Here is a 14,700-nt window from a genome sequence, read left to right on the forward strand (position 1 = left end):
TCCTTTTATCGTCTCTTACTTGCATGGGTTTCGATAGTATATACAGATCGTATATCAAGAAGAATATTCACATATTGTCAAGTCAGTTTGGAAGTCAATTTGCAGCACACGGATATTTGAGCCGCCATTGTCCAGTGTAAATGGTGGAGAAAAATTGTGTTAATCATGTCGGCCTTTTCAATGTCCCATACAGCCAGTATACTGTCATTGCCTTTAAGGAGACCAATTATTTCGCAGCATTTGAAAAAATCCATATTGCAGTCTTCACGAGCCTCCAGTAGGTACTAGAACTTTGGACATCATCAAAACGCTGCCCTGCCCTTCTTGCGTCAGCCATACTCTCATAGATATTGAAACAAATTGTTAATAACCCACCGCTATAATTGGTATAGGAATGAAGATGATAATTGTACAGTAATAATAATAATAATAATAATAATAATAATAATAATAATAATAATAATAATAATAATAATAATAATAATATCAATAACGATTATGATCATAAAGCTGACAAACTAGTGGCCATTTTGCACATATACAATTAATGCACAATTACCTAAAATATGAAAAGTCAAGGATAAAAGTTCGCAGTTTTTTAAAATTAGTTTTTGCTTGTTTGGTTATGTTTTTATTTATTTATTTATTTATTTTGCAGAGAGGTTTCTTTTAATTTTGTTTGTTGTTTTCTTTTCAAAACCTTTGCACTCAAGTTTTCAGTGGTTTTCTGCCAATATGGGTTTTGGCCTGTTGATCCAGTAGTTTTAAGTTGCACTTTAAGCCAAAAGGGAATCATTGGTTTAGTAGTTCAGTTCAGTTTGCTTTGGCTAGAGTGTAAAATGTTCACAGTATTCGGGGTCAGACATGGAGTACGAAGTATGAATAGTCGGAATATGAACCATGCATGTGCAAGCGTTAAAAAGGCGCAGAATTGTAACAAGGATTGCATTATTACTGGCATTTCATTAGATACAAAACAGACCTTTTGTTTGACTGTTCGCGCGTATTTGAATACGCAAAAATACGGATTGTTTTGTAGTCTAGCATTTAATAATCTTTAATATTTCTACCCTCACTCTCCTGTTTTCCCTATAATACAATACTGGGTTGATGCTCGAACATATGGTAGCTAGAGGAATTAAGGCAGGATTAACTAGTTTTAAATATTGCTTTTTTATGACAGAAGTCATTATCATTCCAATGGCAATGGGAAAGAATACCAGTGCCAGGACACCCACCACATATGCTGTTGTTTTGCTCAGTTTGCGCTCAATGGCGGCATTTACAGTGTCAGCAGAGTTGGTGTAAATTCCTTGGTCTCTCATTTCAGCAACTTTGTTGTTATGACGACGAAGCCAATAAATTGTCATACTTTGGCATATTATAACAACAATTGCTGGAAGAATGATTATTCCCACTGCTACTGAGTTAATTGCAAATGGTTCAAACCGGAAACTTGTCTGTTCTCTGACAGCGCCCAGTGTAATGGAAATCAGCCAGACAATGACGCAAGCGACAACTGCCCTTCGCCTTGTCACCCAGAACCTGTACTGAGCAAAATGCTTCACAGCTAGGAAACGATCGATGCTGACAATGGTGAGGTTAAAAATTGTACAGATATATAGCACTACCGGAGGAGAAATGAATGGTATCTTCGAAAATTCCGAGTACATTTCACAAACCTGAGAATTCAGTAAGTGTTTAAGTCTCAGGCCGGATTCCACTGGAGCGACAGTTACCCCCCAAAGAAGGTCAGTGATGGAGAGACTACATAGAATAGACAAGCCAGGGCGAATGAACTTGATTCCACTTCTATATAATGCTATAATGACGGCCGCATTCGATACAACACACCACACACTCAAAAGCATTGTAAATGGAGAAAACCAGTTGATGATGTGGAAGAAACTCTTCTGGAACGAGACGGAAAATCCTGGGATGAAGCACGACTGGTCAACTTGATCTTCCATGCTGCTGGTGGATGTCTGAGTGTCGTTAACGTTGTACCAGCTTCTCTAGGAAAGAAAATAATATAGTTAGAATTAACTTTAAATTTCCGGGTATTGCCAAAAGTAGGAGTACTAGCTGTAGAACTTTCATGGTTTTAAATTCAGTTTATTCCTAGGAAACTGAAACGAGTGTTGGATAACTTCAGTCAAGATATGACTTTTTTTTTTCTTGCTGGCCAAGAAAATGCGTGGAATTTAGGTCACGCGTGACCTTCCCGTAGCAGAAATATCCCTAAAGTCAATTGCTTGACCACGAACTTGTTTTCGTTTCTAGCTAGTGTACTACGAAGAGGAATGCAAATAAGGCCTCCTCGCCTCCAGGGCCGACACCAAGTGGTGGGAAAAAAGACGGGCTTTTAGGAAGAGAATGATCAAAATAAGCCTGAACAGGGAAGAGATAACTCAAAATCCCTTGACTCCGGACGTGTTGGCATGTCGATCTTTTTACAACGCCAAGGTAAGCCCCTCTTTCTCGCCCTCCGCTCTTGCTTTCCCCGCTTCGCTCACATTTTAATTTCCCGTTTCTTTTTTAGCTCGACCTGTGTTCAAGTCTAACAAGAGCAAGTTAGTGGTACTACGTAAATGTCCTGAATTTTTCTAAGCTGCTAGCGCTTTTCTTAGATTGCCATGATATAGGCTCTTTTTCAGGGCTATCAAGGCGTAGAACGCACTGGGAAATGACAAACGTACCAAGGAAGAAATTCCCATTCTAAATGTTTTAAACTCGTTGTTCGTCTTGTCCTAGCACCGCGAGTTAATCTTGCCCTCCAGAAAGGCTTTTTTTCCCACCACGTTCATAATCAGCTGTAAAGGGCCCAATGTATGATTGCATAATTTCTGTCAGCAATTATAATTTCTTAATCTAGGTTCACTTCGGCAGTTTAATATTACAATGAATTCATGATCATTTCACATTATCTCAATTTATTGTTCCAAAGATTTGACGTCTTGTTTGTGTGGAACAGTTTATTTTTCTTTTTTTCTTTTCTTTTTTTTTTTTTTTTGATCGCATGGCATTTTCCTTACAAAAAGAGTGACAATTGGGAAACATTTACACGATCGATTGTAGACTTTTAACGCAACTTGCGTAAGCTACCAATACTCCGCAGAAACCACTCCGAAAACGCCGTTTAAGTTTTTTGTGTGAACCAAAGCCAACTCCGATATGGTTACGTGCTGGCGTAAAACCAATCATGGCTTCAGTCGATTACCTGTATAAACTGAAGCCTTTCGTATCTTAGATCAAGTTTGCGCACTGACCTGATCGCTATTAACACAAGTTTTAAAAAGAAAAAGCCATCAGAGAAACATATACTTGACTGTAACTAACCGATGCGTGAGTGAACACGAAAAAAGTCAACAGTGTTCACTCCTATCTGCAGACGAAATAGCGGAATTTCTGACTAAAACTGAACTGAAGAAATGCAAGAACTTGCCAAAAGTATCACTTGATGGATATCATCTCAGTGCTTTTGATATCAGCAAAAAAAGTTGACATCTGTTTTAATAAATTTTGAAACCATGCCAACGGAAAGAGGCAAATGTTTTGAAGGAAGTCTACGAGGAGGAAAGGTTGTTAAAGAAAAAATTGGAGGCTCTAATTCACTCTTCAAATCATACTCAGCCTAATTCCATTACTGTTAACTTTATATATCTGGGGGAAACTATTTGGTTTAGTTGCCTATCAATAAAACAGGGACCTCTCCCTCAATAGCTGGAGGAAAGAACCTGATTTTGAAATTTCCTTAAATTTAATATAAGCATAAAAGGTGCACTCTATTGTAGCTGCTCATTTGATAGTTGATGAATCTACTGATCGATGTTATGGACATTCTTCTATTTTTCACTTAAGGAATGTTATGTATGTGACGTCCATCAATTACCATCAAGCCACCAGGCTCGTTGCCGCAAAAGTAAAAGCCTCTTGATATCAAATTACCACTCAAGAAGTTAAGCGTTCCAAAAAAAAAACCTCCGTTCAATATCCCTGATGTCTATTGTGTGTACAAGAGCTGAAAATTGTCATCGACGTAATTGTTTCTACTACGGTGCAAAAGTCTGTGACGAGATACTGAAATTAAAAACCCCTCCAGTTTTTCGCCCCTACAAATACTATATTCCTTCACTGTTAACTTCTTTGTCGTGAGAGAATTAGCAGGTATTGGGCTTTTCAAGAAAACGTGTGTAAAAGCTGAAAAAATGCCCAGACGCTGTTAGGAGAAATTTACTGGTTTGGTTGCTTTTATCGTATCGCGTGATCTCAGCGACGGAGCGCAGAAGTATTGAGCAAGTGTTGACTTTCATAGGGGGAATCTTTAAATCTGCTCATTAGAATTTAACAAAATTTGGCAGAATTCCTGTTAACATCGCACTTCAATTAATGAAAACCCAAAAATACAAGTTCAACGAAGGAGTTTTGTGACACAATAAATTTCGCATGATAGCTATTTTCTTAAAAATTTCAAAACTCTTTGTCACAATTCGGTTAATTAAATTGTTTTATAAAAACATGAATGAGGATTACTAATTGTTAGCCTTCTAACTAATTGTAAGCTTTGCGCAAATTCTTAATTAAGGAACTGAATTTTTTCGTAAACCTAGTGAATTCTGTCTAAATTTTTAGACTTATTTTAAAACATCCATGTTGCCATGGCAATAATCCAAATCTTCTCTTTAACCTTATAAAGTTAATTTCTCATAGGGTGCGTTCATTTAGGCTGATCACGATCAGAGTGATTCAAGATCACTCTGATCATGGTAGATCAAACTCGGAACAGATGAATCCTTGTCCACAGTGGATTCATCGGTTCATTTGATCTACCATGATCCGAGTGATCTCGGATCACTGATCCTGATCCGGATCATCTCAAAGGAACGCACCCTAAATAAAGCTTGTCTGTGCCAAATTCGTGATTGCTGCAACCGGTCTTAAATAACATTCAAATGAATGGCAACGAATCACAACCTATCAAACTCTGTTCAGCCACCTTAATTTTGCGATTTTTGGTAAGTCTGACAAATTAATCGGGAAAAATTATAGTAATCATTTTTCTCATTTCCGAATGTTTCTAAAAAACAGTTTATTTCAGGACTGCTTCTAGACCTGAAGATCCGACGACGGCGACGGCAACGAGAACATCAAGAAAGCAATAGGTGTAATAAGCACTTGCGGCATACTTTTTTGTACATTTCTTAGCCGCCTCTGCACGACTACGACGTAAAAGTGCCTAAATTTCCGTTTTATGGAGGACGTAAACAGGCCACGACGAAATTTTCTTTTCCTTTTGAAAATGAGAACCTATTCAAGAACCTAAATACCCTAAATTTGTGCTAAGCACCATTTATGTACCTGCCTGTTTTCGTTATGTTGGGAAAACGGCAGGTTCTTACTCGTCTTTTTTTTTCCTACTGGAATCGCAATGAAGATTGGAAAACGCAAATTCACATTTAGCACCGTTAGCGCACTTTCGTTGCCCTCACTGTCCTATCATCTTATAATTAGAGGGTGTCAATGGGGTTATTAAACTGTCTGGCGCACGCGACGAATTTTTTTCTGTCGTAACTGTGCTGGCAAAAAAATGCGGGTTTATCAAGATTCGGCGAGAGTCAAAGATGCCCTGTTGTAGGCGGCCTTAGCAGGGGACACACCAAAATTTCTTACCTTAAATGACATTTTAAAAAACTAATACTGGTGAAAAAAATTTCAACGAAAATGTAAACAATATTACCGTGAATAATAGGGCCTGTATCAATTTTAACTGGCACAAAAAGGAAAGAAAAAATTCTAAACCTATATCTTAGCTAGTCAGAAACACATCTCGGCTTCTGCATGGCCGGTGTGCCACAATTCTTCTAATCTAGGATTTTAGGCCCCCGAAAGCGTTATTTACATAAGTACTATTCACACCTGTTAGGAAAGATTGGATTTTTTACATATTTGACAGAGATAAAAATATAAAAGAAATAAAAAATGCCGTTGTAATGCATAATGACCGGAAATGCCGGTCCGATATTGTTAATAACGAATAAGGGACGGACCATTAGAAAACTTATTGGGGGGGGGGGGGGGGGGGGGCGGGACCGATGTACAAAAAAAAATAGTCGCTCACGGGAATGAAAAAAATTCATGCTGGCCAATTAACCCTAAAAAATATTCATACTACGGCCTAAAAAGATTCATACAAGGATTTGATAACGAAAAAAAAAATGATTATACTTTTTTTTATTTTTTGGCGAGAATACCGTATCAAAGCCTTAATGCATACATACATGCACACATACGTACACATTTATTGGGTCGTCCCACAGCGCTTTTCAGAGTCAATGTTACAGTTATAGTAATAAACACAGAAAACTAAAAACACGAAAAATAATTAACTAACTAAAGGAGGCGTTGAAGAAGTCGCTTTGCTTGGGTGGCTCTGGCTGCAACTTATTAGGGACGTCACTCTTTTCGAAGGACCTTTGGCCACTAGCAGTGCAGAAGAGTGGTATTCTCAACATTTCCGAGTTCCTGGTTGTCCTTGTCGAAACGGCCGATCTTTTTACGAACTTTGATCGATGTTAAGTACGCTGGAGCACACCCAGTCATGCACTTAAATAATAAAACTGAGCAAGTCGAAAGTATAGCTGTTGCTTCCCTGGGAGCCAGCGCAAGTCCTTTAACATTCAAGGCAGTGGTATGATCAAGTTTTCCAGCCCCGCTCACAGTTCTATAGGCGAAATTCTGTACAGCTTGGAGTTTGTCCAGATTAGTTTGGGTGGTGTTGCTCCAAACAGAGGAGCAATAAAATAGCTTACTCAAAAGTAGTGCGTTTATGATAATAACCAAAGCGTTTTTGTCAAAAACATGCTTAACACGATTGATCTGCGGCAAAGGCGGATAAACTAAGCGAATAAACATGCATTATCACTGATCCACTGACAACAGGAGCCGATACTAATCGGCTCTTGCCACTGATTTGCCTCTTTGTTGTTGTTATTTGTTATTATAACAACGAGGGGAAAATCTAAGTGAGGTCAATTGCTTGGTATAAAGTCGTAACCAATTTTGTTACCCATAGTGCTCCTCGAAGCGCGAGATCCGCCAAGTTTCCGGGCAGTATTTCATGTAACGGACATCTAATTGTCCCGGCCACATGCTTCTTTCAAAATGGCGGATTCAGGGAGCAAAGCCATACGCGAGAGTCAATTGGAAAGAAAACAGGTTTTTAACCCATAAGATGTCTTAAACACGGTTGCTTCTTTCGTGTTACACACAAATATCGACTTGTTGCCGTACTCTGTAGCATTTACTCACTTTTGAAGCTCACATGGGTGTTTCTCTTCAAGGTTGAACAGGCCATTCCAGCTCTCATGAAACATACGGACCAGAAAAAAGGCAAACAACTGCATCTCTTGAGTGGCCACGACACCATTCTCTTGATTTTATCTCTAAAGAAAATTCCAAATCCTGACAAGAAGCCGAGGAAAATGTAAGTGTTTCAAGGCGAAGATGCGTTTAACCGCCAGCACAAGGCAAATAATTTAAGCTTAATATAAATACAACTTATTTTCAAGTTTTGTTACTTTGTATCGTTTTCATTTTAATCCCCTACTGTACATGTATATTCATGGCTGCATTGTGGTAATACTAAATATATGTAGCTCTAAACGTTCTCTGTAAAATGGCCATGCAATTCTTTTTAGAGTCTCTAGAACAAGGCATAAATGTGAAATACTTTTCGTTTACATAATAGCCACGAGAAAATTATTTGTTTCCATTCTTTAATCCTGCAACCAATATTTTTATACTAAGTGTTTTCTCTTACAGCATATATAGCGATTAGAAAGGTTAGAGTTGCAGGGTGTCCTTTAATATACAGGCCATTTCCAAGTTCCAAAATCTCTTAATTTCAAGCCGATGCCAAGTGCAAAAGCTTTATTGTGAAAATGAGCTTTTATCTGCATGAGAATAAAAATTCATTTTCATATCAATGGACCTTTGCGCTTAGCCTGTCCTTGGCACAGAGGGCTGAGGCGATCCAGAAATTGCCTTATTGCTCTTTTTTCTGGGATGTACGTCTTTTGTTACAAGTATTTTTTTCTTTACTTCAGCCTGTTACCACACTCACTGTACTCAGATGACGTGGAAGTTTGTTTATTTACAAAAGAAGAAAGTTCAAAGGCAAAGGAAATGTTAAAAGCCAAGGGAGTTAATGTTAAAAAGGTGATTCTTATTATACATTTCACCAATTTTTGAGATTAGTCAAGGAATGGAAAAATTATAGCTTCTTACTGTTACATTTTTTTTTCAACAGAACATTGAGGTGGCATCACAATTAAATACATTATTTAAATTTTATATAAATTGAATAAAATTAACAAAAGAAAAACTACCTCTCAACTTCATATTGGATTATTAGTTGTATCTCTGTTGCCAATGATATTTGAAATTATTAGTGTGGACATGGAACAAATAAAATGAAATATGCAGCCATAGTTTTTATTTCACTCATATTACTTAAATGCTATTTTCTTTAAACTTGCAAGTTAGATGTACATTTACATTGTGCAATTTTTAGAATGGCTTCTTTTAGTCAAAATGTAATGGTTGTGTTGTTCACATACCTTTCTTCTGCTGATGAGTTAGTCCTAATCTTTGCATAACTTATTTCCTATTTGACATGTAGGTAGTGTCTCTGACCAAGCTAAGAAAGAATTATCATTCATTTGAAGCGAAACGACAGCTTTGTTCATTGTATGACGTTTTTATCTGTGATGAAGCAATCTACCATTTTTTGCCACGACTGCTTGGAAAAACTTTCTACTCCAGAAAAAAGTAAGTAACTCACTAAATGTTTATTTACATGTAAATTTGCGATTAAAAAAATATAATATGCTGATGCAGTAGATGTACAGTATGTTCATTGTTGGGAGGAGGGCTTTTTCTTTGATTTTTTTTATGTTTTTTTTCTTTTCACTGCAAATTAATTTCAGTGAGTCATAAACTAAAAAGGAATATACTGGTGTTGTTCACTGCTTTTTAGTTTTTGAGTCTTCAAACTGATATTATTATTCATTCAAAATATTTCTCCATTTTTGATTGGCTGATTTCTGATTGGCAATATAAGAAAAACGTGGTCAATAAATATTGTGTGACATAATTGCCAGAAAACTGAACAGTTAACTTAGAAGACCTGCGGATAAGGCTGTCAAGTTTTTTTGGTAGAGAGTTCAAATTGGTGAAACATTTCACTCCTTTCACGAGGAAGAAATAGGTGAAAAATTGAATAAATAATAAATAATGAATAATAAACCATTTATTGAATTCGGCTCTTGTATCATCTGAAGAATTATCGAGATCTCAGATGGCACTATCCGCCTCAGCCTAATTGGCCTTGTCGGATAACACCCTCAGCCTTATCCAAAAATTGTTATTTAACAATTAATTAAAATTATGAAATGGGATCACTTTGCCCTCTGTGTAAGCAAAAAATGGACTTTGTGTACTGGTTTGAACACTGTTTTTACCATTGCTATGATGATGAGAATGATGATGAGAATGATGGTGATGGAATTATTTTTATTTCATAATAATGATAATATTATTATTATTGCTGTTATTGTTGTTGTTTGGTTGTTTTTTTTGTTTCCTGCTTTTCAGCCTAGCTAAACTGAAACATTAAATTTTAGCACTGTTAAATGAAAAAGAGATTGTATACATTAATAGTGTTGGACTTGTAGTATTTCCCATTTCGTTATTGACACTTCCATGTAAAAGGTGATCAAGAACTGCAAAAAGCCACTAAGAATATATATTTGAATGGCAGCAAATGGTAATGTTAACAACAACCACAACAACAGAACTAATGCTTTAAATTGTATGTCTGCAGGTTTCCTGTCCCAGTAGATCTAAAGAAAACCAATCTAGAGAAGGAATTAGACAAAGTTCTTCATTGTTCTCTTTTGAGCTTGGGTCATGGACCATGCAGGTACAAGTTCTCATAAGATATTAATCTGTAGTCTACCTGGCAGGCTTTAAAAGGAAAAGGGGCAATTTGGGAATGAAAGCATGAGGGGAGCGGGATGAAAGGAAATTAATCTCTTCCTCACTTGTCCATTGCACTCTCATGTGCCCAAGTACCCCCTTTCCCTTCCCCTTTCTCACCTTTTAATGCCTGCCACACAAGCTAATTGATGTGCTGACGTTTGACCACAGTTACAAAGTACAATGAATATGAAGCCGAGCAGACTTCTTTGCTATATGCTTTAAGCTTTTCAGACTTCACCATCCAAAATGTTCAGTGACCTCTTTGGCAGAACTTTTATTTTTTTAGGAATTTACATTGCCTGCTTGGTATGTGCAAAAAAAGAGGCGGGGAGGGCGGTAGAGGAGAACTCCCTTTTTCTTTTTGTCCAGATTACCCACCCCTTTTGGCACCTGCCAGGCAGGCTTGGTTTTACAAAAAGGAACAAATGATGGAAATGTTATGGTTGAGAGGACAACAGATATGTCCTCTTTATTATATCAGCATGTTAACAGTAAGTTCCAAGGTGAGCAAAGAAGGGCACCGGTGTAGCTGGTCATTCCGGTTATGGGGAGAGGTGACAACCCAGAAATATGCCTGCATTTGCAGGCTACTATAAGTTCATTTATGAGCTTACTGTAACCCACCCAACCCATGATATGAAATGATGTGTGCAAGGTACACACCACCAGGGATACTTCCCCTGCTCTTTTCGACCAGTAGTGTGGGTTCTTTTGCATCCCCTTCCCTTCCATTTGACCAATGAAAGGAGGGTGAAGGGGACAAGCGTAATGGCTTAACACCCAAAGACTTTTTATTCTGAACTGAGACCAGGAGCTGTTACCATTTACACAAACCACCCGGGTGGAAGTCTTGTGCGTAAACATAATACTATAAAATTTGAAGTGATGGGAGAATGACTCGCTGCAAAGTCTATCCAAATTAGCTGAACAGACTAAAAAGAGTAGAAAAAATGGCATCGCCTCGTATTTTTTTTTTTTTTTTTTTATCAGCCCATTTTTTTTAAGCCTTCCAACGGAATGGGGCGAACCATTTGATTTTCCAACCGGAATTTCCAGTTTTCCCATTTAAACGAAAAATACGCCAATTCTCGAACCCCAGCCAGCATGATCTTACTTAATTTTTTAAACACCTTGGTGTTGGTCCTTGTTGGGTTTGAACCTACGACCTGCCGCTTGGCAGACCGACGCACACTAATAAAATCCGTTACTGGTCATTTTGATAGATTTCACGCGCAAACTATACTTGAAGGGAACGAAATTTTTGTGTCATTTCACTGCTTGAATTCGTATCAAAACGACTTGTTTAGAAACGACTTTTTAACAAAACGACCGGTTTCCATTAAAATCACTATCTCTGCTTTAATTTTCTATCTTCTTTTTTACCAATACAGCGCACTTAAGGTGGCGCACACCGGCCAGTCAGTGGAGGAAGCTGTGGAAAATGTTGTTGCTGCTGTGTCTGAAATCGCTAGGATAGTTCCGAGAGGTTGGAACAACATTCAGTCTTTGAACCTGAAGACAACAGACTCTATATCTCTTCCCATTTATACCTCGCTACCAGAAAAATCCCTTGCTCTTGAAACATCAGAACCACCGAAGAAAAAGAAGAAAAAAGCGTGACCATCAATCTTTTCAAGTTCCTTTTATATTTTGTACTTGTAAGAGGATCAGGGATGAATTGTTTGGTTATTTTGCCTTCGAGGTTGACCGGCATTGGAACCATCAAATAGTTTGCCAATAAATGGCTGGAACCGTTTGCAGAGTGCAACCTTTTGCATCAAAATAATTAACTTAAGGAATGATCAACCAATTGTTGTACCTATTCAGTTGAAGAAGTTGCGAATTGAAGCCTTGAACAAAATAGACCTTTAAGAAGTTTAACGGAATTCGAACATTGACATGCGGATATGAAGTATCGTTCTGTACGGTTTATATGTGATGTATTTCTTATAATAAACATCATTTAGGACCACTCCTTGTCCAGGAGTACATTAGCCCTTGATCTGCTGCTGACGTCAGCTCTGCTGGTAAGATAAACACAACGGTCACATGCACCCACGGTTCATTCCTCCGAGTGTTCTCATTTCTCTGTCCTTCCCATGCAGGTTATAACGTGGTTGAAAAGACAACGCAACAAGTAATTTGTTTCGTGATGTAATTTTATCGTCACGCTGGATTAATTTACGGACTAGAAGCTGACTCGTCCCCAGACGTCTCTCACTCTCTCTCCCTAGTGGCGGCGCGCGGGGTGTGATGGGAAGGAGGAAAGCGAGGGAGAGAGACCGCTCCCGCCCGCGCGCGTTACGCGAAGACGACTGGGGACGAGTCAGGACTAGAAGAGCATTTCTCACCACCCCAGCTGTTTTTGACTTAAATACCAAGAACGAAAAACTCTACCCATACCGAGATTTTTGGATAAAAAGTTGGCTTTTCTGTGAATCCTTCTGACAATGAACTAAAATAAAATATGAAATAGCATTAGCCAGACAAACGCTTGCTTGGTTGTTATATGCGTGTTCATTTTAAGTGCTTTATATGTTGTAAAAATAGGAAGGAAGAAATGGTTACCAATTATATGTGTTTGGGGAGCAAGGGTGGCGAAGTATTAAGAGCACTACCTTCCGCCAGTGTGGCCTGGCTTCTAGTCCCGGCGTCAACGCTTTATGTGCGGGATTGCTGTTTGTTAACATGCGTTTCCCAAGACTCCCAAAAATATTTCGGCCCTGCAAAAAACATTCTATAGGATCGCAAAATTTATTAGCAGAAATGCGATTTTGATTTCTTTCATATAAATGGAAAAATTTCAAAACTTTAAAAGATCCTAACTGAATGTTGGCTTTCTTTGCACAAACCTCGCAATGATCGTTTAAATAAAATGATAGCCTGTTTCGGGCGTTCAGATAGTGGGGAGCGGTGCGAAGTAAAAATGATCGCTTTCTTTACTTCGCACCGCTCTCCACTATCTGAACGCTTGGAACAGGCTAATAAAATTAATGAGGACAAACAAATGTGAAAAATGTAATTTTCTGGGCCAAAAAACTCTTCGGGAGTTTTAGGAAATGCTCGTCTGCTCCGAGTAGTTTTTCCCTGGCGGGTTCATCCGGTCTCTCCCTTTCTCACCTCGACAAACAGCTAGTTCACTCTCGCCTTGCGGAGACCCCGCTATAACGTACACCCTGATAATACGGACAGCAGCTCAGCAAATCCAAGGCAAAAATAAATTGCAGTTGTTTGACTGAAATAAACTCCCGGCTGATTACGAACTCTCGCTAATGTCGACAGCTACGAAACCGTCGCACTGCCTCAAACTTTATCTCGCTTATTCCATCTCGTTTGATTCGTCAAATGTTGGCAATTTGTTTTGTAGTTGAATTCAAAAGGACTGTATAAAAGTTCAGGAAAAGAAGAAGAAAGTTGTTTTGTCTTGTGTTCACTTCCTCGACCGAAAACGTGAAGGCACTTTCACGTTGTAGTCGTGCAATGACGGCAAAGAAATGTGATGCACGTGCAAAGTTGTTATTTTGCTAATCTAAACTTATTGCTTTTTTCCCGCCCTTGCTGCCGTCTCTGTCGTCGTTGCTTAAGCTCCGTACTAACTCGAGGTTCCTGGCTACAGTGTCTGTTACAAAGGGAGTTGACTGTACTCAATATGATCTGAATAGTGGCTTCAGTTAGTTGGGGACACTTATTGGACCGCAAGTTTACTAGCTTTTAGAAGAGTCAAGTGTCATCCCCTCTCAGCCCTCTAAAATGAATGTTAGGTTAGTTTTCACTTTAAGTTTCAATAAAGGGATTAGTTTTTAATTCCGAAATGCACAAAAAAATGTTTTTATCAACCGATTTGATGAAATCAATTTACCGCCAAAAAAATATTGAAATAGTGACGCTGTGAATTGACTTCATTACTGAACTCACTCTAATTCAAATCTGTGCATAAAAAACGTCGCACAGAGAAAACTTGCATTACTGGACGCTTGATAAGTGTAAAGGGCAGGGGCATTCTTCGAATTTTTCTGTAAAATATTGTTAGGAGAAAATATTGCCCAGAAATTCTTAAGAAATTCTAAAAACTTCTGAATAACTGTTCCGATCTAAGATGATATTTTATAACTTACATGTTACATTTAAGGTCTCCTGAAACTTTCAGTTTAAAGACATTGCGTCCCTTAGGATTTTCTAATGAAAATACGGCTACTCCAAACATATTGGCAACAACCGTTTAGATAGCAAAATTCCTCGATAAAAGACGCTTTTTTAACCTAAATGACAGCTGTCTCAGCCGTCATGTAAATGTTGCGTCACGCAAAAGCTTAGAAATTCAAGCGTACTCTATTACAAAACCAAGAAACCTTTTCGAGCGAAAATTTGTTTGAAAATTAGTTTTCAGCTGCTGTAATAGACCATGACAGTAAAATCTCGGTAGAATCGATAGTTTTGTAGTTTGAATTTTAGTGACGTCATGTGAAAACCAACAATAGGAAACGGATCGAGTTTTGGCAGTTTAAAGGCAGTGGAACTCATGAGATCTCGTCGTGCGCAATTTAGTTATGACAGAAATTATAATCGAATTGGATTACAGCCACGGGGTCATGCACCTTGCAGACTTCCAGTAAAGAAGTTAAGACGTCTGTAACACAAAAGGAGAAAAGGAAGGGTATT

General features: G+C 38.2%; 1 protein-coding gene across 1 annotated transcript; it reads left to right on the forward strand.

The window, feature by feature from the left end:
* Nucleotides 1-7,148: 7,148 nt before the first annotated feature.
* On the forward strand, nucleotides 7,149-12,061 carry LOC140941115 (ribosomal L1 domain-containing protein 1-like). Its single transcript, XM_073390080.1, has 6 exons — nucleotides 7,149-7,215; nucleotides 7,341-7,483; nucleotides 8,106-8,217; nucleotides 8,681-8,829; nucleotides 9,884-9,982; nucleotides 11,433-12,061. The coding sequence occupies exons 1-6, from the start codon at nucleotides 7,162-7,164 to the stop codon at nucleotides 11,659-11,661; spliced, it is 786 nt and encodes a 261-aa protein (XP_073246181.1). The 5' UTR covers nucleotides 7,149-7,161; the 3' UTR covers nucleotides 11,662-12,061.
* Nucleotides 12,062-14,700: the final 2,639 nt, after the last annotated feature.

This window comes from Porites lutea, chromosome 6, assembly GCF_958299795.1.
Source record: "Porites lutea chromosome 6, jaPorLute2.1, whole genome shotgun sequence".
Lineage (NCBI taxonomy): Eukaryota > Metazoa > Cnidaria > Anthozoa > Scleractinia > Poritidae > Porites > Porites lutea.